General features: G+C 36.8%; 2 protein-coding genes across 2 annotated transcripts; both read left to right on the forward strand.

Annotated features, from left to right (window-relative positions):
- The first annotated feature begins 4524 nt into the window (after positions 1 to 4524).
- Positions 4525 to 16738, forward strand: LOC116143945 (vacuolar fusion protein MON1 homolog). Its single transcript, XM_031429392.1, has 14 exons — positions 4525 to 5091; positions 5728 to 5807; positions 5935 to 6006; positions 6143 to 6182; positions 6522 to 6623; positions 6806 to 6927; positions 7775 to 7907; positions 8040 to 8131; positions 14332 to 14413; positions 14858 to 14922; positions 15155 to 15454; positions 15541 to 15632; positions 16208 to 16272; positions 16609 to 16738. The coding sequence occupies exons 1-14, from the start codon at positions 4726 to 4728 to the stop codon at positions 16702 to 16704; spliced, it is 1707 nt and encodes a 568-aa protein (XP_031285252.1). The 5' UTR covers positions 4525 to 4725; the 3' UTR covers positions 16705 to 16738.
- Positions 16739 to 22722: 5984 nt separating this feature from the next.
- Positions 22723 to 26815, forward strand: LOC116143961 (double-stranded RNA-binding protein 2). Its single transcript, XM_031429413.1, has 3 exons — positions 22723 to 23205; positions 25218 to 25437; positions 25861 to 26815. The coding sequence occupies exons 1-3, from the start codon at positions 22960 to 22962 to the stop codon at positions 26700 to 26702; spliced, it is 1308 nt and encodes a 435-aa protein (XP_031285273.1). The 5' UTR covers positions 22723 to 22959; the 3' UTR covers positions 26703 to 26815.
- The last annotated feature ends 253 nt before the right edge of the window (positions 26816 to 27068 follow it).

Here is a 27068-nt window from a genome sequence, read left to right on the forward strand (position 1 = left end):
ATTTTATAAATTTAAAAAAAAAAGATAAACACCCAATGGACATTAGTTGTTTCAATATGGGACAAAAGCAAAGAGTCATTCCAGGCCACAAAAATAAAAAATAATATGTAACGCCGGTCTTTCACAAGCAAAAGTTACAAAACTTGCAGCCGTTTCTTTTTGACAGATTGGAATGTTTCGCACCGTTAGATTTTATTTTTTCATGGGACCCAGATGATAGTGACGTTTAGTTGAACATTTTATTATCTACCAATACCATTACCAAGTTGTGGCGTTTTGTTTACGTTCACCTGTCGTTTTCATCGTCCTGTCTTTTTCGAACTTAATGGCGACATGGGAATATGTAAATGAAACTCCGCCGAGTGATGGTGTCGACACTATGGTGTCACCACTGGTCACATGGACTTTTTGTGAAGCTATGTTATGTGACGCAAAGAAAAATAAAACACAATAAAAGTTGTGGGTCGGGTTACTACAATCATCAATAGTAGTACATCAAATTTATATATTGAAAATCTTGAATTATATTTAGCTTATTATTTTTATCTAAATTCTGGATCTTATTCTCCAAATAATGTTTGACATATTATTCCAAGAATATTATCTTATTTTTGTAATTACTTTTAGACCCCATAATGTTATTAATTTCATTAAATACGCCATAAAAAAAAGTTTAAAAATTATCAAAAATACCCCCGTAACCCATACTCGTCAGATTCCGACAACCACCGTTGGTGGTAGCCGAAATCTATACAACGACCAATCTGCCAACCATAAATGGCTAGAAGTTCACCGATCTGACCTTTTCCGGCCAGATCTACCACGGATCTTGCCGGAAAATGCCAGATCTGGCCGTGAACGACAGCCAAAGAAATGGCAGTCGTTGACCGAAAACGACAGCCAAAGAAATGGCCGTCGTTGACCGAAAACGACAGCCATATCTTTGGCCTTTTCCGATCGTCGACGGCCACGGCAGGCCGTAGATCTAGCCTTTTTCGGCCAGATCCGTGGTAGATCTAGCTGGAAAAGGCCATAACGACGAGTTACGATATAGATCCGACCGGTCTGTGTCGTAACACGATTTTCTGGCCAGATTCCGACGGTGGTGGCCAGAATCTGGCACTGTAAGTGGTGGGGGTATTTTTGTCAATTTACATATTGGGGTATTTATGAAATTAGCAAACTTATGGGGTTTTTTTATAAATTTTTAAATTTTACCTCGTAATACTCCTATATTCAATTATCCAATACTATCCCCAAAATCCTATCCAAAATAATAAACCAAACGCACCCTTGAACATTTATTAATATTAAGTTAAATTTAATAAACGGTCAGGATTTTGCTATGTCATTCGGTGTACTACCATCGGTGACTGTATTATTTTCCTATTAAAAAATTGAAAATAGTGGCCTTGCCTAATAATAGATAATGTTGAATATGGTGTTGTTGATGTATACTGTATACTTCTCTTAGTTTTGACAAATTATTTATTTAAGGCGACTAATTTTGGACCCCTTCACGGTAAGCCCAATGTTTAATTTGGTTTAAAATTAGTTTACTAATATTTGGGCCTGAATTAGCTTAGATTTTGGTAAGCCCAAATGAGATCAGGGCTCCGTTTGGTTCCCTTTTGGGAATACTACTATTAGTATTCCCAATAAAATTAAACAGTAAAATTACAAAAACTCACAATATTATTTAACTTTTTTTAAACCCCTTAAATTTGTTAATTTAATTAAATATCCCTAAATATTTTTATAATTTACAAAAACACCCCAGCAACCCACATTTACCAGATTCCGGCCACCACTGCCGGAAGATGGCCAGAATCTGGTAAAACGGCACACTACCAGCTGAATCTGGCCGGAAAATGCCAGATCTAAGGCCAAACATCTGGTCGTAGCTAGTCGTCAACGACGACCAACATATGGTTGTCGTTGACCATCAACGACGACTATATGTTGGCCGTCATTGATGAGTAAATGCGGCCAGGTCTGGTCGTCAATGGCTAGATCTGACATTTTTTGGCCAGATCCACGAAAAAGGCCATATCGGTGCACGACAGACAAGATCTAGCCGGTCATAGGCCGATATGACCACTCCGGCCACCCTCCGCTTGTCCATATTTTTTGAATGGGTTTGGGTGTTTTTGTTAAACTTTAATGTTTTATTATAGGGGTGTTTAATAAATAAATAAATATAGGGGGTACTTTTATTAACTTTCAAATCCTACATCGTAATACCCGCCCAATTCAACTTTTTTTAACTTTTTTCACAAAATTTTTCTAAAAAGTGTAAAAAAGTGAACCAAACGGAGCCTAGATTTCTATTATATATTTTCTGTAATAATTAAAAACCTTAGGTGTGAAGATAGAGAGAAGAGTGAGTTGCCAATATTGTTTATCTTTTGTATTCTGCAGTTTTCTGATACTCAATAAAATCGTTCTGTTTAAATGTTGGACGTAGGTTCTTGAAAAATGAACGAACCCGAGTAAATCATTGTGTTCAGTTATTATTCTATGTTTTTCTTATGACGCGTTTAGCTTTCGGAGTTCACAAATTTCCCTTTACTACTTTTATTTCACGCGAAGATTTAATTTACACAATTTCTATTAATTGAAAACGTGGATTCATGTATCATTCATCAATCACATGGTTACCAGATTTGGTAGAAGTGGTACCAAGTGATAGGTGAAAATATTTGCCAAATGTAGCATAACATTTGAAGATGATTGTGTAATACGAAATGGATAAACTAGAATGTTGGTGAAAGTACAAGAAGTTGGGCCAAGGGAGAATATTCTAACGTATGTATTTATTCTCTTATGGAAAAGTATTCATAATATATCTATTCTTTGGATAATCATCAAACCCGGATGGCTTTGGATAATGCATGCATGGCTTTGGCATGGGTGGGGAATCACTGCCTTTTTTTTTACAAGGAAACAACACAATTCTTTAGCTCCTAAGTTTGACAACGATGGCTTCTGCATTATAAAATTGTCCTCATGATTCTCATCTTTTGCCAACTTCTCATCGAGTCTTAAAGCCACTAGGAACATGGCTATGGCTAGGGATGAGCATGAGTAAAGGATAGAACCAAAATTGGCCTTATTAGGATCTGGTTTTAGTTTTGAAAAATTGGAATCAGGACTTCTCGAGTCTGGTTCTGATTCCAACAGTGTTGGAATCGGGAATCGGAACCAAGGTCTAGGTATTTGGGTAGGAATTGGGACTGAATTATAATTTTTATAAACTATTAGGTGTATTTAACATTTTTTAAAAGTGGAGGTAATTAAAGTTAACCTAGGTACCAAATCGGAACCAGAACCTGTGTTTCAGGTTTCAGTTTCATCTAGGAATTCCGATTCCAATTCCCTAAAAAAATACAAGGTCCCAGGAACCAATCACCCTTAGTGGCTATAATATAGTCATGTAAAAGTTGGCTATAATATAGTCATGTAAAAGTACATGTTACAAATTTTATATTGTGAGTTTACAAGTTTCATGTTTATGTATTATTATAGTAATGTACTTTGACACAACCCTTAGGGTCTGCTTGGGAGTTTTATGGTAGCAGATATGAGGGTAAACCACCGTAGTAGTTTTGAGGGTAGACCATCGTAGCGGTTTTGAGGGGTTTTTAATAGCAGTTTTTAAAACACATAACCTGTGCTTGGAAGTTTATTTTCCAGCGGTTCTAACAGTTTTTTAAAATGATAAATTTACATATATGCCCATAAAAATACCCCAACTCTAATCAGTACTTGAGAGTTTTGTTTTTTCAATTATAAGGTAAGAGTTTGTTATTTGTTTTCTACTTATTAGTATTTTATAATTTCAAATGTGATAAAGTCTTCTTGTCCTTCTTCGCCATTCTTTGCAACATCTGAAATGATTGAAAAATTGTAACTCCACTTCTCCAAGAAGGCATCTAGAAATGAGATTTTAATATTTTTTTTATGATTGCTTAAAATTATTTTATATTTAATATGGTTGAAGACGTGCATAATATGATTAATTTTTTTTTTTTTGGATATAATTGAGATAGTTTTATAGTAGATAGGGTATTTGTAGAATAAAATTTTAAAACTAACCAAAACAATCTGATTTATGGCGTTTTATAAACCCCTCAAAAATACACTACACTAGTTATGGGGGTTTCGAGCCAGTCAAAACTAATACATAAAAAATCTGATAAATACTGATTTTAAAACACTTTAAAATCAGTCTAATTAAAAACCTCCAAAAAAGAAACAATGGAAAAAACACTCCCATGCAGACGCTCAAACGTATCCATAAGGATGGAAGTGGACAAAACTACATGGTGGATTCAAATTAAGCTAATGGTTTTATCTCCATCTCCAGGAAAAGGCCCAAAGATATAACCCAAAATATATCTGAAAGCATGACAATCCTTATTCCTTAGAAGTAAAAGCCCATGAATTTGTGGCCCAAAATTACAAGGCTGAAAATCCAGAATCAAAACGAATCAATCCGGAGTCGATTGCTCGCTAAGCTGCACCTACTGGTCAGAAGCTCGTCGTCTCTCGCAACGCAAATTTTACGCACAGAGAGAAATTAAACAACCAAGCGACGACTGGTAGGCTGGGCATGGACCTCTAAACTATTTCCCACTTAAACCTAGTCATCGTCAGAAGATTCCATAAAAATCTAAACTTTCATTTACAGCAGGCCCCAAATTGAATCCAATTTCAAATTCAATGTCCTCCTCTTCATCAGCACCAGCCTCAGATGACGAACTCAACCCTAATCCTAGCCCTAAACCAATCGAAGACGAGTTGTCATTGGCGTCAGTAACATTGACCGAATCCAACGGTAATGGATCAGTGAATGAGAATAGTGAATTGGCGTGGGGGAGGAAGAGTTCGGAGGCAGAAGTGGAGGCGGATGGGTCTTCCAGTGCTAGCAGTAGTGGGTATGCGGGAGAGAGAGGGAGTAGTAGCGAGACGAGTAATTCGAGAATTGATGAGGATGAAATACAGGAAGTGAGGAATGATGATGGTTTTGGTGATGGAGTTCACGATTCTCAGGCCGCTTGGGTGCCTGGTAAACGCCACGTTGATGAGGTGAGTCAGTCGGTTTTGGTTGTGCTTTGTTGATTTGGAATGTGTTGAATTTTGATTTTGTAAATTGTTGGAGAATTTGCTGTCCAACTGAGTGTGGAGAAGGTCTTGCAATTGATTTCTCAATGACAGGAAATGATGGACCAAGAGTGGGAGATTTCTTGTTTGTGTAGTGCATTGTGGGAAGTTATTGTTTCATTGAATATGAAAATTTTTACATTTTGTTTAAGATGTTGAAAGTTTGATGCTTAATGTAATGGACCGGGCAATTAGTATATTGAACATTGTCAGTTTATTGTTGGCATTTTTTTTTTAAATGTTACAAGTTTGATGCTCAATGTGATGAGATGTGCTATTCTCCTTGAAGAGTTCCAGTATTCCTGTATAGTGTCCACAAGTGTAATGTTTCTAGATAAAAATTTAGCAATGTGTCTAGCAGGCAGTGTACTTTTAACATTTGAAGACTACACACACACACCCCAGAGAGCTATGGGAATTGCACATTAGCAAATAGTTATGGAGTTCAAGCTCTATAATGAGTGAAGTTGAGACGAGTAGAAGGATCGTATAGTACTAATCTTCTGTTTATGAGTATATTTTTCAATGTTATATCCTGTTTGATTTATAAATAAAGTGCAGGATGATGCTTCCATATCATGGAGAAAGAGAAAGAAACACTTTTTCATTTTGAGTCACTCTGGGAAACCAATATATTCCAGGTTTGTCTCTTGTGCTTATGAAATTCAGCATTCTGTAGTGCTCAAGTTGCATCCATCTTGATTCACAGTGGAGGAAAATGTTTAGTATCTGTTTCAGTTTTTCATTGCATCTTTCATTGACTTCTAGATATGGAGACGAACATAAGCTAGCGGGCTTTTCAGCAACATTACAAGCAATTATTTCCTTTGTGGAGAATGGGTATGTGGCTGCATCTGTTGCTTTATTTTAATGAATTCACAATGAAGCATATATCTGTTCTCAGGGTAATCTTTCTTAGCAGTTGTATTACTGAATTTTAGTACTTACCTCCATTAATTGCTTTACTGTTTTTCAGTGGTGATCGTGTCAAATTGGTTAAGGCAGGGAAGCATCAGGTGTTTTTGAGTTTTCACTTCTTCTAGCTGATTTAAATTTTTACTTCGAGCTCTTAACGTTCTAATAAATCTTTGTTTCTTGGGTTCTGATAAAAACTGTGTTTTTGTTTCCTTGCTAATATAACATTTAAATTGAGTATTTTGAAATGTATTTTGTCATCCTAAATTCCAAGAAAGCAACAATGGCAAGATGCAATGTAATGGTTAGCTTAAATGTCTTTTCTTTATGCCTTGTGGTTCTGCATGAGTTTGCTGATGTTATAATTCTCATTTAGAGAGTGAAGTCTTGATTTTTTGAATCTGTTGACTTAGATTGGGTTGACATTTCTGTGTGTCCAGGTAATCTTTCTTGTGAAGGGACCAATCTACTTAGTTTGCATTAGCTGCACGGAAGAGCCTTATGAATCATTAAGGGGACAATTAGAGCTTCTATATGGCCAGGTTATTACAATCTCCCGCTCAGAATTTTGATTTCTGGCAGCTGTGTTTTACCTGATGCTGTACCAACAGATTGTGATTTACTTTGTTAATTACCCTTTACATTATTAGCCCAGTACAGCTTTAATAAACCAGAATCATTTTGATTGTTCCACTGTCATTTGATTGATATGGTATCAATGCAGATGATACTTATTTTAACAAAGTCCGTAAACAGATGCTTCGAGAAGAACCCAAAGTTTGATATGACACCCCTGCTTGGAGGAACGGATGTTGTCTTCTCATCACTCATTCATTCTTTCAGCTGGTTTGTTTCTCTGACCTTTTTGTGAATGTTTATATTTGTTTTGACCTTTTTTTTTTTTTTACCCCTTTGTGGGTTTCCTTATTTTTTTTTTTCTATCTTCGTTCAATTACCTCTTTTCTCTATTTTATAGGACAAAAGTTGTTGAAATCTCTCTAATTCAGCAGAATTTTTTCAGTCAGCTGGGTGTGGTTGCTTATTTGTTTAAATTGAGCACCAAAAATAAATAAATAAAGAATTTAGGATTTAAAATGGTGTAACGGTTAAATATTCCAGGTTAGGCTGTTTCTGTCTGGCACTTATCTTGAATTTCTTATGCTTTGATTTAGGGGTATTATACTATAAAGGTTTAGTGGTAAGGTATGGTTTTGGGGCTGATATATACAAAATAAGCCAAATCGATAGATGCTATTCCTAGGTAGTAAATAGTGAGAGTGATAATTTTGGGATTGCTGATTTTAGGGTTTATGCTTGAAAACCTCGTTAGGGTTTCAGAATAAATCAAAACTTCGGAGATTAGGTAGTGGTGGTCTAGATCTAGTTGCTGAGAATAAGAAGAAGAAGCCCATACATATATGTGTGTGTGTTTGTGGACTTTCTGAAGTTCAATGTGCGGACAATGGTCGCTGGCTTAAGAAAATGTAGAAATCAAAGCTAACAATTAGTCACTTACCTTTAGCTCGAATTTTAAGAACTTCGTGATTTCAATACCTAAATTTTTTCATATATGTTTGCATACAACTCCGTATGTTTCTATAACTAATTGCACTTTGGAATACCCATACTTCACCTTTCATGATTGTAAGTTGGATGACACTGTTGAATTAGCCAACCATTTCTTCCTTGTTAGGAATCCAGCCTCCTTCCTTCATGCGTATACTTGTCTCCCCCTCGCTTATGCAACAAGGCAAGCTGCTGGTGCTATATTGCAAGATGTTGCTGATTCAGGTGTCCTGTTTGCATTGCTAATGTGTAAATACAAGGTAAAATCCCCCTCATCGCTCTTTGGTCTTTCTCTTTCTTTGTAAGCACTTCAATTTTTAAGGTCTTATTGATCTTTAAGTCTATAATCTTTTGATGCCAATGGCATTTTCTCACTTGGAGTTAAATTCCAGGTTGTGAGTCTTGTTGGTGCACAAAAAGCCTCTCTTCATCCTGATGATATGCTACTTCTTTCCAACTTTGTTATGTCTTCAGAATCATTCAGGTAAATAGATTGACTTTGATGAGTCTTGCATCATCTTTTGTTGATTAACTTGGCATGGGTGTTGTGAAAGTATAAAATGACTATGGACTCTAAGGAGAACTCTTTGGGCTCTGCTATATATTGACTTGTTTATTTGGAAATCTGATGCGAACCTACTCTCTGATACTAGTTCAATCACCCACAAATTCACTGCATCAAATATTCAACTATTAAATATAAACAATCTAAACATTCAGAACTTCAAATTTGTATTTCCTGGTAAAGTCAGATTTACATTCATGTATGGACACTTCTCAATACCAGAATTCAATTAACAATTAACAAGGAAAATAAATGGTACTGCTACGCTGGACTTCGAGGGCCAGCTACCTCCCCTTTTCTCTATTCTCTCTTTTTCCTTTTCCACGTCTGTTGCTCCCTTTTATTCACTTCCTTCCCTAACAGAATTCCATTCTCAGCCACTTATCTGTTGCCACCTGTTTATTCACACTTTAGCTGCTCCCTTAATCACAATTGATTCCCTGGTGTTTCTTCCCACGCCTCTTATTATAAACCCTCATTTCGCGTGTTGTATCAATACCTTCCTGAAGAAGAGCCACCTTGTCCTCAAGGTGGAAGGAAGGAAATTGGTAATTCAAGCCGTCATACTCTTCCCAAGTATTCTCATGGTGGGGTAACCCTTTCCACTTAATTAGAACTTCTCTTTGACCATTGATTAGTTTGCGCACTTTCAGCACGTCTTCTGGTTTGACCATTAGAACCAGGTCCTCATTTAAGGAATCAGGAAGGGGCTGAATGTTTGGCGGAGGAAAATTGGCTTTCTTGAGTTGGGACACATGAAAGACATTGTGGATACAAGCACTAGCTGGAAGTTCTAACCTGTAGGCGGCTGATCCGATTTTCTCTAGGATTCGGAATGGCCCATAAAACCGGGGACTTAGCTTTTCATTGCAGCGGGCAGCAAGTGATTTCAAACGGTAGGACTGTAGCTTAAGGTATGCAGATTCGTCCACTTCAAACTGAACATCCCGTCTCTTCGCATTGGCCGAACTTTTCATGCGGTTTTGAGCCTTATGTAAATTCTCCTTAAGCTCCAAGATAATATTGTTGCGATTCTGAATCTACTGATTCACTTCATCTACCGGGGAGCTGTGGTCTGCGTATTTCAATAATGTTGGAGGATCTCGTCCGTATAAGGCCTTGAAAGGACTCATTCCCATGGAGTTGCTGTAAGTAGTATTAAACCAGAATTCCGCCCACGGAATCCAGTGAGGCCACTGTCGAGGTTGATTCCCTACAAAACAACGAAGGTAAGTTTCCAAACATCTGTTAACAACCTCCGTTTGACCATCTGTCTACGGGTGATAGGCCGAGCTCATATGAAGCTTAGTTCCAGCTTGCTTAAATAGTTCTCCCCAAAAATGGCTCATGAACACTCGATCGCGGTCCGAAACAATCGTCCTTGGAAAGCCGTGGAGTCGTACCACATCTTTGATGAATGCGGCTGCCACTTCCTTGGCTGTATAAGGGTGTTTGAGTGTGAGAAAATGGCTATATTTAGTGAGTCTGTCAACGACCACCAAGATAGTATCCACATTGTGTGCTTTCGGAAGCCCCACTATAAAATCCATGGAAATATCTTCCCAAACCTGGATTGGAATAGGAAGGGGCTGCAATAAACCAGCAGGCCGCAATGCTTCATATTTGTTTTGTTGACACACACTACAAGAGTTCACATAATTTTGGATATCCCTCTTCATTCCATCCAATAAAACACATTCATCAGGCGTTTGTATGTTTTGTAGAATCCAGAGTGGCCTCCCATCGGGGATGAGTGAAATTCATGCAAAAGTTTTTGGATATGAGGGCCCTGTTTCGGAACAACCAACCTGTTTTGGTACATAAGGTGTCTGCCCCTGAGTTTGAAATGGGGATGGCCATGAGGGTTAACCATGAGCTGTTGGGTGAGCTGCCGCAACTTATCATCTTGTTGGATGGCCTCTTCCAGTTCTTCGAATCTGTCGAAACAGCCCATTGAAATGGCGTTATTCTCCACATTCGCGGGCCGCCGGGACAATGCATCCACAGCTTTGTTCTCTGGCCCTGGGCAGTATTGTATTTCAAATTGCAACCCCAGTAATTTTGACACCCATTTCTGCTGCTCTTCATTCAACAACCTTTGTTCAGTCAGAAAATGGAGGCTTTTCTGGTCAGCTCTGATGACAAAATGTCGGCCAAGCAAATAATGTCTCCATTTCTGTACCGCCATCACGATAGCCATCATTTCTCTTTCGTAAACCGACTTGAGTTTCAAATTTGCTGATAGCCCTTTACTGAGAAAAGCAAGCGGCCTTCCTTCCTGCATTAAAACAGCTCCCAAACCACAACCAGACGCATCAATTTCAATGAGAAATTGTTTAGAGAAATCAGGCATTACCAACACCGGTACACTGGTCAGGGCAGATTTCAATGCCTCAAAAGCTTCCTGAGGTTTCTCACCCCATATGAATGAATCCTTTCTCAATAAATTAGTCAAGGGAAGAGCTATCTTACCATACCCTTTCACAAAGCATCTGTAATACCCTGTCAAGCTGAGGAACCCTCTGAGTGTTTTCACATCCTTCGGTTGGGGCCAGTTGACAATACTTTCAATCTTTGAGGGATCCACAGCCAACCCGTGTGCCGAAATGAAAGGGCCCAAATATTCTAATTGGGGTTGGTCGAAGAAACACTTCTTTCGGTTGGCCACTAATTGATGTTTTAGCAGTGTCTGAAATGTGAGACTGAGATGCTACATGTGGTCGGCCATTGTTTTGCTGTACACTAGAATGTCATCAAAGAATACCAGGATAAACTTCCGAAGGTATGGCCGAAAAACCTCGTTCATCAAGGCTTGGAATGTGGACGGGGCATTGGTCAACCCGAATGGCATAACGAGGAACTCGTAGTGCCCTTCGTGAGTTCGAAAAGCTGTCTTGTGGGTATCCTCTGGTCGCACTCTGATTTGGTGGTACCCGGACTTCAAATCCAGCTTGGAGAATACATTGGCCCCTTCAAGTTCATCGAATAACTCGTCAATGGCAGGAATGGGAAACCTGTCTGGGATTGTTACTTTGTTGAGTGCCCTGTAATCAACGCAGAACCGCCACCCACCATCTTTCTTCTTAACCAGTAGGACCGGACTGGAAAAAGGACTGATGCTCGGCTTAATGATCCCTGAAGCTAACATCTCACTAATAATTATCTCAATCTCATTTTTCTGGTAATAGGGATATCTGTAAGGTCGAAGGTTTGGGGTTTGGGCATCAGGATTTAAACGAATGGCATGATCCTGAGGTCTACTCAGTGGTAATCCCGGCAAAGGCTCAAAGACAGACTAAAATTTGGCTAACACTGATAACAGGCTACTACTGACACTAGCTTCTTCATCCGATTGTTTTTGTAATTGCCCAAATTCAACCAGATAACCAGTTCCTTCACTCTTCAATGTTCGGATCATTGCTTTCAGGGAAACCATTGTTTTACTCAACGCCGGATCACCTATAAGAGTCACCATTTCTTTACCCAGTTGAAATTTCATGACCTGCTTTCTCCAATCCATTGTAGTTTCACCCAATGTTTCCAACCAAGCCATACCGAGGACAACATCTGCACTACTCATGTCAAAAGGAAAAAAATCTTGAATTATCCGTACCTCCTGAACTTCTAAACATACTGCCTTACATTCGCCCTCACTCCTTACCTTATATCCATCTCCAACACATACCCCAAACGACTGTGTTTGTGTCACAATAATGCCTAACTTTTCAACAATCTCCTTACTAATGAAGTTGTGGGAAGCCCCACTGTCAATCAAGATAATCACCTCCTGACCCATTATACTCCCCTTCAACTTCATCGTTTTTGGTCCATTGATTCCAACAACCGAACTCAAAGAAAGTTCAACATTACCTTGGCCTTGTTCTTCCATCGTTGCTTCACTGATTTCCATGTCACCTGGATCCGGATCTTCTTCTTCTTTGTCAACTAAAATTACTTGAAATTGCTTGTCACCACACTTATGACCAAAGAAATACTTCCCATCACACTTGAAACACAAGCCTTTTTCCCTCTTTCGTTGGATTTCTGCCTCTGTCATCTTTCGAAAAGGGAAATCATGTCGTGGTGGCTGAACTCTATCGAAGGGCCTGAAAGTTGTAGACGCGTGTTCGCGGGGAGAAGAATGAAACGATGAGCCCATGGCGTTACTCTCTGTGTTTCGTCGTCCCACGTTGGAGACTGAATTGGAAAATGTATTTGATTTTAGGGATTCATTTGCATTTGGGGATTTGAGTGAATCGGGTCGGGTTGAAATTGGGTTAAAAGTTGGGTTAAAATTTCTGGGTCCAAAGTTATTTGACCCAACATGAATACCAGGCCCATTCCATCTATTAGTTCTTGCTGGGCCATGCTTTGCCTCCTCTAAAGCCCAGTTGCGTTCCTCCACTCTATGGGCTCTCTCTATGATTTGAAGAAGTGTGTTGGGCTGTATCAGTCTTAATTCGGCCCGAATCTCTGCCCTCAGTCCATTAAAAAACGCAGCACTCAAGATTTCTTCCTTCTCTTCCACCAACAGAACAGCCACCGCCTCAAACCTGCGTCTAAATTCTGCAACTGTACTGGTTTGTTTCATGGCCATGAGTGTCTCGTAAGGGTTACTCTCTTGGGATCCACTGAATCTCTGAACTAAGGTGAGTTTGAACGATGGCCACAAGTTAACCGGTGCTCTGACCTCCATCCACTGATACCAGTTAATAGCTTCCCCTTCCATACATACTGCTGCAGTTGTGAGTTTCCCTTCATCTGGAATTCCATTTAAACTGAGGTACCTCTCAATTCTAAAAATCCACCCATACGGATCTTCCCCCATAAAAATAGGTAACTCAAATTTACGTCCTCCTACCTCACTCTGATTCTATCCTGAACTTCCAGATCCACTGATCCCGTTTTGGTTTTCCCCACCTTGGTTTCTCACGTTCCTGGATGATGATGGTTCACCTCGTCCAGCTTCCTCTTCATCTTTTCTTCTCATCCAACTTTGTATCTCCACCATACACTCACGAATCGTTCCCATGTCAACCCCCAATTTCGTCACTTCTCTTTACACATTTTCTAGTCTTGATTCCATTCTCGTTGCTACCATTACCCACACTCGTGCTTTAATACCAAATTGATGCGAACCTACTCTCTGATACTAGTTCAATCACCCACAAATTCACAGCATCAAATATTCAACTATTAAATATAAACAATCTAAACATTCAGAACTTCAAATTTGTATTTCCTGGTAAAGTCAGATTTACATTCATGTATGGACACTTCTCAATACCAGAATTCAATTAACAATTAACAAGGAAAATAAATGGTACTGCTACGCTGGACTTCGAGGGCCAGCTATCTCCCCTTTTACTCAATTCTCTCTTGATGCCTTTTCAACCTCTGCTGCTCCCTTTTATTCACTTCCTTCCCTAACAGAATTCCATTCTCAGCCACTTATCTGTTGCCACCTGTTTATTCACACTTTAGCTGCTCCCTTAATCACAATTGATTCCCTGGTGCTTCTTCCCACGGCTCTTATTATAAACCCTCATTTCGCGTGTTGTATCAAAATCCTTTCCATGTATTGCTATAGAAATAATGCTGGCAGTTTAAGATTGGCAGTTGATAATGTTGGCTCTCTATCTGATTATGCTGTTGATGAATGAACTTATTTCATAGATGCTTGTTAAGTAATATTAATTTCATGAGTAGGATGTGATATTTCTATTGAAGTTAATTTTTTCATGAATATATTCTTTATTTTTCCTGTCATTTGATGTGCTTTAGCATGCCTTCTTTATAAAAATTAAAAAGAAAGTCAAAATTATTAATTTTCTCTTAATTGCACATCTTCTTTTCTTTCTTACTGACCTTGTATGGAAAACTTGATTGGCGTCAGCCTATCTCATAACGATCGGTCTAGTTCCATGTGATCCTTGTCAGCTATATATTACAGTTGATTAGCTTAAAAGTTGTAACATTCTTTACATATTTATAAAATTAGGGACTAGAATATTCACAATTGGAATTATCCTTGTATTCTGTTGGCTTGGACTTAATGTTTGCGATTTCTGAATTTCTTTGTGGTGTTGAGTCTTACTTGGTTTTCTGGATTTTTGCAGGACATCTGAATCTTTCTCACCAATTTGCCTGCCAAGATATAATCCCATGGCATTTTTATATGCTTATGTCCATTATTTTGACGTGAGTGAGACAAGAATCACAAAATTTAATCTCATACAATTCCACCACTTAAAGTTTTGTCTGTGATTGTTGGAGGAATGGTTTTGTCTTTTATTTTCTTCTTCTTCTTTTTCGTCCTACTGGTGGAGAAAAAACTGAAATTTATAGTACTTAAAGCAAATTAACAAAAAGTGTAGACAAGGAGTCCACTGAAACTAAACAGCTAAAATATAAACAGCAAAACATCTAATGAAACCACTGCAGCATCCCAACTAGATTGGGAAAAGGGGAATATCTCTTGAACTTTTTAGAAACCGAAGTGTACAAGAGAGCAAGAAAATGGAATATCTCTGAATTTCTCCTCTTGAATTATCTTTTTCACATCCCATATTCATCATTGGCATTATCAGTGTGTTATCATAACAAGAGAAGAATTTATTTGGCAATTTCATGTTCTGATGACAGGTGGACACATACCTGATGTTGCTTACTACTAGTTCGGATGCCTTTTATCATCTTAAGGATTGCAGGTAAACATTGCTGTTGAAATCTAATAAGTAGTATTTGTGGATATAGAGATATGTGTTTCAACTTTCAACTTCTTTGATCAATTATAATTTTTTTTTTTTGTAACCTTGTGATTGTGATATGGTTGGTATCCAAATACCGACATGCCCAAAAAGAAAATAAAAAAACCTTAATGAGCTCATGATTGTAGCAAATAGATATTATACTGAGACATTTGACTTAAATCTTTTATAGGATTCGTATTGAAAGTGTCCTTGTGAAGTCAAATGTTCTTAGTGAAGTTCAGAGATCCATCTTAGAAGGGGGAATGCGGGTTGAGGATTTGCCTATTGATCCACTGCCTCGTTCTTCAATATCTCATCATTTGAGCCAACAGAGGCTTTTAACAGATTCTCATGAAGGGTTTAGTGAATCAGTTTTTGGTATTGGTGGTCCTTCTGGACTTTGGCATTTTATTTATCGCAGTATATATCTGGATCAGTATGCGTCTTCTGAGTTCTCACCACCAATTAGCAGTCCTCAACAGCAGAAAAGGTAATTGCTTAATCATTTCTCAGATCTTTTAGCATTATTAGTTTTGGTTTTTATTGTCTGTTGGATAACTAGTTTCTTGCTTGCAGATTGTATAGAGCTTACCAAAAACTTTACTCTTCCATGCATGATAAAGACATTGGGCCCCACAAAACTCAGTTTAGAAGAGATGAAAACTATGGTAAAAGTTTCCTCTCTTCTTTATTTTAGATTACATCTTAAAATTTCAGGATACATCTAATTATCTGCTTGAGCAGTTTTTTTCATTTTGCACAGGCTATTCTTCTTATCTCACAATTTTTTACAAAGTTTACACACAATAAATGGCATCTCAAACCAAGAAATTTTGGGATTTTATGGAAAATGAACTTCATGGTAGAACAGAAAATGATGCCAAGTTGTTTGAAAATTTTGTGCTCTCATCCCACAGAAATAAATGCCTTTCAGAGGTTCTCATTTCATACATTTACAAGTTGAAGCCATTAGTGTTTATGGTTTGATGGACCTGGGTATTTCTTTTGATCATTTACAGTTGAAGCTTTGTAGCTAATTCATAGACATAAGCAATATTTTCCGGGACCAAATACTATGAAGTTTCTGCTGTATTCAAGATTGGACTTTTGTTGATGGATCCTCTTTTGCAACGTTGCTAACTTAATTTCTTCTTTTGATTGAATAACATTACTTGTTCATATATATGCATGCTTGATCGGAAGGCTTTACTGTTGAATTTATACAATTGCTTTCATGTGGCAGTTCTTCTTTGCTGGGTCACGCAGGATTTTGAACTTTATGCAGCCTTTGATCCACTTGCAGATAAGGTTTGCTTTTTGATCATGCAGATGAAAGATTTCTTTTCTAGTTATAACTTGTAAAGAAGTTTAGCTCTAATATCTTCAAAATGAGTTATCTCTGTGAAAAGTGTAATTATTGAAGTCTTCATGGATAATTACTGGTCAAGGCAATTTTACTTGGGAAACTATATTTTTGATACGGTAATTAACTTGTTGATATCTGTAAACCTTGAAAGACTTTCTTTACCTTTATCCTTGATAGATATGCATCAATTAAGCTAGTTTGGCAGGGTAAATCTGCAATGTCTGTTGTGGTTCATTTTATCGAGTATGTAACAAATTTTTGTGGAATTGAATGTGCAGGCTTCGGCTATAAAGACCTGCAACCGGGTTTGTCAGTGGGTGAAGGATGTGGAAAATGAGATATTTTTGCAGGGAGCAAGCCCCTTTTCATGGTGATGTCCCAAATTATTCTGTTACACAGCATGTACCCTAGTTTTGTTTATTTAATAAAAGCTCATATAATTTTTTTTTCCCACTCCGCTGCAACTGCATGATGGTTATAATTAGTTACTTGTTTGTATGGTTACCTTCTTAAGGTTTGTCCAATTGATAACCTCTAAAAGTAGTCGTTGATATGTACACTAATTAAAGTTAGGCAGTATTTTACTAGTAAATATCTGAATCAATAGACAAGGCCTGCCACAATCCAAACACTTGAAAATTACATTTAAAATTTGACCTGTGTGTGCAGAGCATCAAAGGTGAATGTACAAGTATTGAAGAGGTTGGATAATGTTTTTATTGTTACACTATCATGAATGACTATTTTGTTCTTTATGCCCTTTGATTGGTTTCTCAATGGTTTGCGGGCATTTAAAGATTTAATCGCAGTTGCAGTGTGGAGTCTCAAGTTTTAAGTGAAACCTCCCCAGTCCATAATACACCAGAACAGAATCAAGCCTTTCTTAATGTTCCCAATCCTTGAACTCATTTCTCTCATCTGCCTCTGTCTCCAAGGCTTGGTGATTATGTTTTTATTTCAAACGGTTTACTGACTTTGATGCTCCTTTACAATTCATTTATGGATGTTCGTGCTCATTACATTTTAAGAGAGAGTTAAATTGTTGTTTGATGGTATCCTGACCTGATTGTTCATAATCGTGATCCTTTTCCTTATTAAAATTTTCAAACATTTTTAACAAAGAGTATTTTAATGCTAAGTTAGATCACACAAGTAGTGATGAATGACAAACATACTACCATATCAAGCTAACAGTATTATGTAGACTTTATAACACATGAAGTGGAACATGTTATCAATAATGTTCAACATGTAATAATTAAATAAAATATTTTCTAATTTTTTTTTTTTTTAAGAAATGCAGGGGAATTTTATAAATTAGAGAATTTGTCGTGATTAACGTGTCCCGTCCCGCGTACAAGTTGTGGGAAAATGATGTAATTATACCATTCCATTACCTTTCTAAAAGACTTGTTTTTTATTTCAGATTCATTACTACGTACAACTTACATTGAGTTTTCTTGTAATTTTCCTAACCTTCAACTTCGGCTGAGCTGAGCATAAGCATATCGTGGAATAATACGGCGGCGTTGTTTGACTAGTATGTTTCGTTTTTGATTCCGTGGATTGACTTGTTTACATCGTCTACGAAATGTCGGGCTGAAGTTTTTTTTTTCCTTAAATTTTCAAAAAATTTAATACTTTTGGTGGGATATATAAGATAATCAGGGTAATTTTCGTTTATTTTGTAAGATTTTGGTGTTTGGTTTGTAAGTAATAAAATATTACAGGATTCTTTTGTTACAAATAATGTTTACTGTTGGTAACGTGGGGGTAATCTGATACCCTCTCCCACCCCTAAGATTAAAATATTACTGAGTAATCTAATTTTTATACCTATTTTGTCTTTAATTAAATACCATTTTGGACACAATTGCCCTTAAATATCTACCAAATAACAATTTTCCTTGCCCCCATACATTTGAGAAATTATTAAAACACCCCAGTCACAAAAAAGTTTAAAAATTAACAAAATACCCCACCACCCAAGACCACCGCCGACCGTAGGTGTCAGTCGCTGTAATGATGCAAGACCGGTGGGATCTGGCCAGTCAGATCCATGGACAGAAACGGCTATATCTGGTCATTTTTATGACCGTTTCATGATGGATTTGTGATTCATGGTCGGAAATGGCTTTGTTGGCGCATGACCGACCATATACAGCCATTCATGCTCGATTTTGTCGACTGTCGGCAACGGCCGGCCGTGGTGGCTAGTTGTCGATAGTAGCTTGGGGTGGGTGAGGTGATTTTGCTACAAATTAATGTTTTATATGGTTGGGTTGTTTTAGCAGAATTTCAAATGTGGTGGTTAAAAGAAATTATTCAACAAATAATAATAAAAATATTATTCTTAAATAATATTATGTTAATATTTAAAAAGGAAGACAATTTAGCAATCTATGTAACATACTAACCTATTTATCCTTCCAACCAAACAATCCCTATAGTTTCGGCTTATAAACGATGCCAAGAATCGTGAGATCAACCTCCCAAAATCATGTCATCCCTAAAATTTCTCCGGCAACAATTATAATTTGATTGTATAAAAACCCTTGAAAAAAGAGAGAAAAGGGTGAGGTCATCATTGCAAGGCAACAATAAACAATTCTTTTGTAACTACCTCACCAAATATTGGAATAGCATCACAGTGGATGTAGGTTTGATTCCAACTCACATAACCACTTTAAAAATTATCTTCAACTTCTTTTCTTTTTGCATAATTTTTTTTTAGGCCAATTTTCATTAATCCACGACAGATTATTCGGTTCCACCAAAGTCAATTGAATATCAGAAGTTGTTACGATTTAGCTATATTTCAGCAATAATGATAGAGTCTTCCTTAATAATCAAGGGATTATAACAAAGCCAATATGCTTTAGATGTGCATAGCAAAGCAAATCCATTGTCAATGATTTGCTAAAAAGAGGTTCATAATTTGGTTTCTTCTCCATTCAGGTTCAATCTTGGTCACTATGATTCCAGTTGACCTTCAAATTGCAAGAAATGGTAGTAAAACGGGAAAAGAGGTGTAGTTATAAACCTGAATTGAATCAGTCGTGACCGTCTCTCTCCTCTTCAAAGAAAAATGGAAATAGAATACTTAGGCTGCGTTGTTTTACATTTGGGAATACTACTTTAGTATTCCCAAAAAAGTTAAACAGTAAAATACCCAAAAATTCAGATTTTTGAAAATATTACCTCAAAATTATTAACTTTTTAAACCCTTAAATTTGATAATTAAATTAAATACCCCTAAATATTTTTTTTAAATTACAAAAACACCCCAATAATCTACATTTACCAGATTCCGGCCACCACCACGGAAAATGGCCGAATCTGGTAGAATGGGCACTACCGCTGAATCTGACGGCAATGCGTCGATCTAGCCTTTTCCGGCAGATCCACGGTGGATCTGGCCGGAAAAGGCCAGATCTAAGGCCTAGATCTGGCCGTTGAGGCAGATCTTTGGCCGTAACACTCGGTCACGACGGCCAACAAAAGGTCGTCGTTGACCATCAATGACGACCGTGTGTGGCTGTCGTTGAGAGCAAATACGGCCAGATCTGGCCGTTGACGGCCAGATCTGACGTAGATCTGGCCTTTTGGCAGATCCACCATGGATCTGGCCGGAAAAGGCCATAGCGACGCATGACCGACAAGATCCAACCGTCATGCGCCATACGGCTGCTCGGCCCTCCGGTTGGTGGTCGCCGGCTGGGGGTGTTTGAGGGTGGGTTAGGGGTATTTTTGTTAACTTTTAATGTTTTATTATAGGGGGTATTTTGTAAAAAAACAAACATAAAGGAGATTTTATTAATTTATAAATTTTACCTCGTAATACCTGCCCAATTCAACTTTTTTTTAACTTTTTTCAAAAAACTTTTCTCAAAACCCCCAAATTTTGAACCAAACGCAGCCATAACTACAGAGTTTTGGTTCCCCTCGAGGTTCGGGGAATAAATTTAAGTCACCCAAGGATTTTGAAAAGTCACAAATACAACCCAAAATTAGACAAATGTTTTTGGAATTTTAACAATGGAAGGATTGAAACATAAAATTAAAAGAAACTAAAATTCATAAAGTTTTTTAAAAAATGAATAGTTTAATTTTAATATATCATTTGAAAAACAAACACGATGGATGAAAAAGATTTATATACTTTCAATGCAAAAATTTGGAGGAAAAAAAAAAAAACCTTTTTATAAGGAAGTTGGAAGTTTGTTGAAGGGGAGACAAATTTTTGAGTGTATTTGTCAGTTACAAAAAATTCCCCAAACATTGAGGGGGAAATAGTAATATTGCTTTCCCATGTGGATATAAAGTTGCCATGGACATCACACTTTCTTTATTTCTTCACTAATTAAAACCATCTTTATACTTTCCATTAATTCTCCTCGATAACTTAAACACGTCTTTTCACTACATTCACATCGACAAAAATTAAAATTAATTAATTATATTATATATTATATGATTCAAAAACGCGTTTTCCAGAGATAAGATAAGTATAATACAACTTTGGTCTAAAATTTCATTTAATGCGAGTATGCGACAACATCAATTTATTAAATGAAAATGAAAAAAAGTATTCATTATTAACTCTTTAATGGTGGCATTCTAGTAATTTCATTAGTCAAACTTCATCAATTTCGGAGATTAATAGAAAAAGCTTGTTCCCCACTTACCCTCCCCATGATAATGAAGTCTTCTGTTTATAATTCTAATGTTTAATGACCATAAACTCCCTTTTTAACAAACTTGCGAGGGTAAAATTATAATTACATACTCGATGTAGGAGATTCCAACTCCCTCTGACCTGCGCATGATCACTATCAGACTATCAGTCATGATCTTGTTTTAGAAAGGACTGGAGGATACTATTACACTGTGGACGCCATCACGATAATAACTATACGCTGTAATAGGTCACGTGACAGTAGTTCAGATCACGTGATTAGCCGTACAGTTTGAACCCGTGACCATTCCATTAATTAGGTTATTAATACCAAGGATCAGGCTCTTTTGTTAACATTAAACAGTAATTAATTATTAATTATTATTATTATGATCCATAAATTCAAATAATTTACATAATATTTATCTCATCATTGCTCTGACTTGTGAATTATGATATATCAACAAAACTCATCTCTCTCTCTCTCTTTTTTTTTTTTTTAATATCATATTTTTAAAATTTATAAACATAACATAAAATTTGCAAAAATCTCCCTAAAAAGAAAGGTCAATATTCCCAAAAAAAATTTGAACCAACTAGATAACCATACTCTTGTGACCGTACGACAAGATTTTAGTCATTTAAGTAAATTATCTAAAGATCTTATATTCGAGTCTCACAAAAGTATCACTTATCATATTTCTATCTTATTTGACTTACTGGATTTGTAACGTATTTAATAGATTTCAACAAATAGACTCAGAGATTAATTAAAGTGTGCATGATGGTGTTATATCAACTATAAATTATAGTTTATACATGTTTAACAGTGATTAATTAATAATGTTTAGTTGTTAAATATTGGGTTATAAATGTTGAATAAATTGAGAGACCAATTCATCACTAAACTTTAAGAAAAAAAAGACCGTACAATAAAACTTGTTTATTTTATTTTATCGATTTATAAATTTATTAATACTACATCGCAATTGAAACTTAGTCTTTTAATAATAGGAGGGAAAAAAAATGGTTAAAGAAAGGTATAGACGTGTAGTTGCAATAAAAATACATATAATAATATGCAAAAACAATGATGAATTTCTTAGTTGACTTCTAGTGGTCACCGGATTGACAAATTCAATCAATATTAATCTATATCTATTCACCAATCATAAGTGAATAATATTTAAATTAATTATATATTATGTGAATAATACTATATATATACAAAATTTATAATATTATCCTATTATTTTTCTTCAAGGTATTTTTTAAATGGAAATAAAAATAAAAGAACGACACTTAAACATTAAAATAACAGATTTTACCTTTTAAAGAAAATTATAAATACAATTTTAATGGATATTATGTTGAAACAATTTAAATATTAAATCAACCATATATTAAATTGATAATAAATCTAGTGACATTTAATTATCCAAGAGTAATCCAGATAGTTAACAACCTAAGAGAAAACAAACAAAATCAAACATTTCTAAATCGAATAAGAAAAAAAAAAAAAGAATAATAAATTAAAAAGCAGGATGTCTCCACCACCAGACATAAATAAATACAGTAGTTGAAAACTGCAAATGCAAATAAATAAAACAAAAATAAATAAATAAAATTAAATCCATGCAGCCTAACGTTAAGTTGACTATCTTCAATTAAACCCATTAATTAATTCAATTCCTTTAATTAAATTAATCAATCCCCACTTTCACTAGTTCACCATTTTACCCCCTTCTCTTCTCTCTTCTCCCCAACCTCCCTCTTCTTGTTTTTCTCCTTCTCTTCACAGCACCAAAAACCCTAAAACTAAACCTTGATCTTCTCGCCCCGACCAGCTTTCTCTCTTGATCCGATCTGGCTCCGACTTCACCTCTCATTTCACTCGTAATTTACCACTTCAACTACTAGTGGCTGTGGACTCAAACGAGTTGGGTTCGAAATGTACAAGAACCAGCTGCAAGAGCTGGCGCAGAGGAGCTGCTTCAATCTCCCCTCCTATACGTGCATTCGGGAAGGTCCCGACCACGCGCCTAGATTTAAAGCCACTGTTAACTTTAACGGCGAGATCTTCGAGAGTCCTCACTACTGTTCTACTCTCCGCCAGGCCGAACACTCTGCCGCCGAAGTGGCTCTCAACTCCCTCTCCAACCGTGGGCCCTCCCCATCCCTCGCCGCCAGGATCCTGGTCAGTTCACGCGCCTCCCTCTTTACATTACGTCACTTGCTTAGTCGCCGCCGTTAGGGTTCCATTTAAGGAATTTTGTTTTCTTAGTTCTTAGCTGATCATTTGAAGTCAATAGCAATGAATAAAGTAATAAATAAGTAACTTTTCAGAGGAAAAATAAAAAATTTGCTGATTTGGTGCGAGCTTTGTGCTGAATGACCAGCTTAAGCTTCTTTCTGTGGGTCAAATTTTCAACGGCGGCGATCGCCGGAGTTTGAGTGGATTTGGTGGGTTGGATAAAATGACCGAAATGCCCCTGGTTTGTATTTGCGGTTACAAAAATGCGTGGGATTCTCTGACCCGGGTGACCACAATCAAGTTTTTTTAAATTATTTTATTTTTACAGAGTGGTTACGGGGAAGTTTCTGGGTGAGGGAGATCGACATTGAAAACGTTTACTAAACCATTAATTTTGTTTTGTTTGTCGTTTTATCTGGAAAACAGCTCTAGCGTTTTGGGTCTGCCTGTGTTATTAGTTTGGTGTCTAAGGGGTATTTCGGTCATAAAAAAGTATGTGGTTTTCGGTGACTTCTGGCTCTTTACTCACCTGGGTTCTACAAAGTAATATTCTTTTTGGAATTGTAGTGAATTTAGGAAAGTTAAGGTGAAGTATCTGGTGGGCTCTGGGAATCATAGACGATAAGGGATATTGATCTTAATTTGATATTGTATTTAATGTTTCGAAAAGGAATAATTTGATTCCCTAAAAAGTTATTTTGAATGTATGTTATGTGCCTGAATGCTGAATATCCAACTCTATGGGCATTTGACTTACTGTGTACTATAATTATGCATTTTTTGAACCTCAGTTAACATCTAGGTTAATGGGGGTGTATATCTCATAGAAAATATTAATTGGTTTGTGGGCATGCTGGATTTAGAAAGGGAGTAGCCGTTGATCATGTCTTCTCACATCCTTTTTCTGTACTCAATTTTCTTCAACAAGTAGCTCGTCATTCTACAAGCTTGTGTCTGCATTCAAATTCCTGTTGCAAACTAAGACATATAACCTTTTTGTTTTTTAATTCTTGGAAAAAAATGACAACAAATAAATTAAATTAATTTAAATCTTGTTCCAGCTTGTTCAAGTGATAAAAAGTTGAACTGTTTAAAAAAATATATTTTGACATGGATTATTAGAAATTCTGTATGATTATCTGGCTGATCCTTTTCTACCGTTCTAACATCTTTCTAACCTCAGACTCCAACTTAAATTTTACCTTAGATTCAATGTTTTAAATATGCACTGGTAAATATGTTTATCCATCTTATATATTCCATGTAGTGACTAGTGATCACCTAATATATACCCTCTATACAGTATACATAGGATAAACTCTTCTTGCCATAGGGTAGACAACTTTCTCACATCTCTGTTTAGTACATGGATATAAGAGTTGTTACAAGGATTTGGTTGTACTTCATAAACCAAAGTTGAAACTTCATTTAACTGTTTAAATGTCCTCTGTTCTATAAGCTTTATCACATTTCTTAGTGATTCTTTGCTACAAATTTACAATATGGTTATATATATGAAATATACAAAAATTTCTGCCTTTTCTTAACTGGCTTCACTGGTGGACAATCATTCTTCTGGTATAAACACAATAAAAGGTCCTGAGTATGTGAAGCAAATAATAGAACTTTTAAATTACTGTAGGCTAAACATAGATTGCTTTCATAGCTACCATGTGTTTTAATTTGCTACCTGCTTGATGTTATGGCCGTTTCTGGAAAATAGGAAAAAGGAGGAGCAGAGAGAAAGACAGAGCAGATAGGTTATAGCTAAAGTTGGTTTTTTTTTTTTTGTTGTCTAGAGCTCCCAGGTGGTTATTGATGATGAAAATTTGCCAGAAAATTCTTGTTTATTGCTATGTGGCCTTTTGGTATTGTTTGTTGCTTGATGCACTTCGGTCACAGCTGTATCTAATTTCGTTTCTTTTAAGATACTGATTAGTTTTTTCCATGGTTAGGATGAGACAGGGGTTTACAAGAACCTCTTACAGGAAATTGCACAAAGAGTTGGAGCACCATTGCCACAATACACAACAATGAGGTCAGGCCTTGGACACCTACCCGTTTTTACAGGTATGGTAGAATTGGCTGGAATAACATTTACAGGAGAATCTGCCAAGAACAAGAAGCAAGCAGAGAAGAATGCTGCTATGGCAGCTTGGACATCTCTAAAACAATGTAAGTTTTGTTCTTTTTTCTCTTTAAAGAAAAGGTAAATTGCTGTTGTGATAAAATAGAATTAATCCGAACTAAGCCTCAAAATTATTTGACATGAAATCTCTCTCTCAGTTCCGTCCTACCCAGTGCTATGTTGTCTATAAGTCATTTAGAAACTAAGACCTATGGTATACAAGTTCTCTATGATCCGAGCACTATATGTGCAATAAAACTGGACTGCTGCTCTTGACCGTCATTTTACGTTAGGGTCATCTCTTTGGTCATATAGTCCCCAATCCAACATTCCTGACCCTCTCTTGGAAGGGTATGAAGTGTTATCAAAACTTTCCTATGGACCTAGTTGGCAGTAATATGTTTGAACTCTGAATTTAGCCTACGAACTTGTGCTTTGTTTGTGAATTATGTGTTTTCCTTCTTTCACAGTGGCAAAAGAAACAGCAAGTTCTTCGACTGAGCCAGAGAACAATGATGAGTTAGAACAGATAACGATAGCACGGGCCTTATTAAATTACCGGCTGAAGGAAAAGATGGCCATGGCAAACTCCACTGATGCTTCCATACCATTTACAAAGAAATTTCCTGTTCCGAGCCCTAGACCGACAAGTCCACAACCTCCACTTGCTACCACGTCAAGAATCCTACCTTTAATTTGCCCTAAGGCAGCTTCTCGACATAGACCAACATCCACAACAATAAATGATAAACCTCTGCTGGCAGTACATCCGTCAGCTACAGAAGGCCGAGGGGCTCGACCTCAAAGATTCCCTGCAGCAGGAGCAGCTCCATATGTTCCCATTCGGCAATTTAGGACTTGTCATGGTATAGCCCCGCCAGTAACAGTGCGAACTGCTGTGCCTTGTTTCTCTGCACCTCCACTTCCGCCACCATCTATGCTTCCTCATCAGGTGATGCGAGCCCCACCTGTACGAATTGCTCCAGCAGTCACTATTAGGCAGGCTGTGCCTGTATATGCTGCTCCACCAGTTCGTAAAGAGGATTCTATGACTCCTCAAAAAGAAGATCATCCAACCACTATTGTTTCCACCATTCGAAAAGAAGATCCTCCAAACGTTGCTTCTGCCATTCAAAAGGAAGATTTTCCAAGTGTTATCGCTTCTCCCATTCTTAATGAAGACTCGCCAACCATCAGTGCTCCTGCTGTGCTAGATAGAACGCAATGCCAAGTAGAGAAAAGAGAAAGCAAAATCATGAAAAATCTGGAAGAAATTGAAGCAGCACAAAGCTTGGGACAACTTAAAATTTGATAGCTTTTAGGGATGAACAATAGGAAAACAGTTCAGGGTTTTGTGTTGGGCTTAAGTTTGTTTTGTGATCTTCTCTCATCTTATCATATATGAGTGTCTTATCTTCTTTCCTCAATGTTCCTATCTCTAGCTATTTTACTTTTTTTTGTTTGCAAAGAAGATGCAGTTTCTGCAGGTTTATATTAGAAGTATCAACAGGCCCAATATATTGGCAGTTCAGGAGCAGTAGTGTCAACTTATTTGCCTATATTATTAGCAGTTGCATATTATGGTCGTATCGTTATTGAGTAATGTTACACTTATGAAGTAAATACTCTAATTTTACATTTCAAAGTGATGTGGCAATTAATTAACATTGATTACACC

Source organism: Pistacia vera, unplaced genomic scaffold, assembly GCF_008641045.1.
Source record: "Pistacia vera cultivar Batoury unplaced genomic scaffold, PisVer_v2 Contig1133, whole genome shotgun sequence".
Taxonomy (NCBI): domain Eukaryota; kingdom Viridiplantae; phylum Streptophyta; class Magnoliopsida; order Sapindales; family Anacardiaceae; genus Pistacia; species Pistacia vera.

What these genes read in the sequence shown, in the direction of transcription:
- LOC116143945 (XM_031429392.1), top strand. Translation starts at nt 4,726, where the DNA reads ATGTCCTCCTCTTCATCAGCACCAGCCTCAGATGACGAACTCAACCCT. An exon ending in ATTTCCTTTGTGGAGAATGG is followed by an intron (nt 6,007 to 6,142) that starts GTATGTGGCTGC and finishes ACTGTTTTTCAG; the next exon opens with TGGTGATCGTGTCAAATTGG. An exon ending in AGTCCTCAACAGCAGAAAAG is followed by an intron (nt 15,455 to 15,540) that starts GTAATTGCTTAA and finishes TCTTGCTTGCAG; the next exon opens with ATTGTATAGAGCTTACCAAA.
- LOC116143961 (XM_031429413.1), top strand. Translation starts at nt 22,960, where the DNA reads ATGTACAAGAACCAGCTGCAAGAGCTGGCGCAGAGGAGCTGCTTCAAT. An exon ending in CCCTCGCCGCCAGGATCCTG is followed by an intron (nt 23,206 to 25,217) that starts GTCAGTTCACGC and finishes TTCCATGGTTAG; the next exon opens with GATGAGACAGGGGTTTACAA. An exon ending in TTGGACATCTCTAAAACAAT is followed by an intron (nt 25,438 to 25,860) that starts GTAAGTTTTGTT and finishes CTTCTTTCACAG; the next exon opens with TGGCAAAAGAAACAGCAAGT.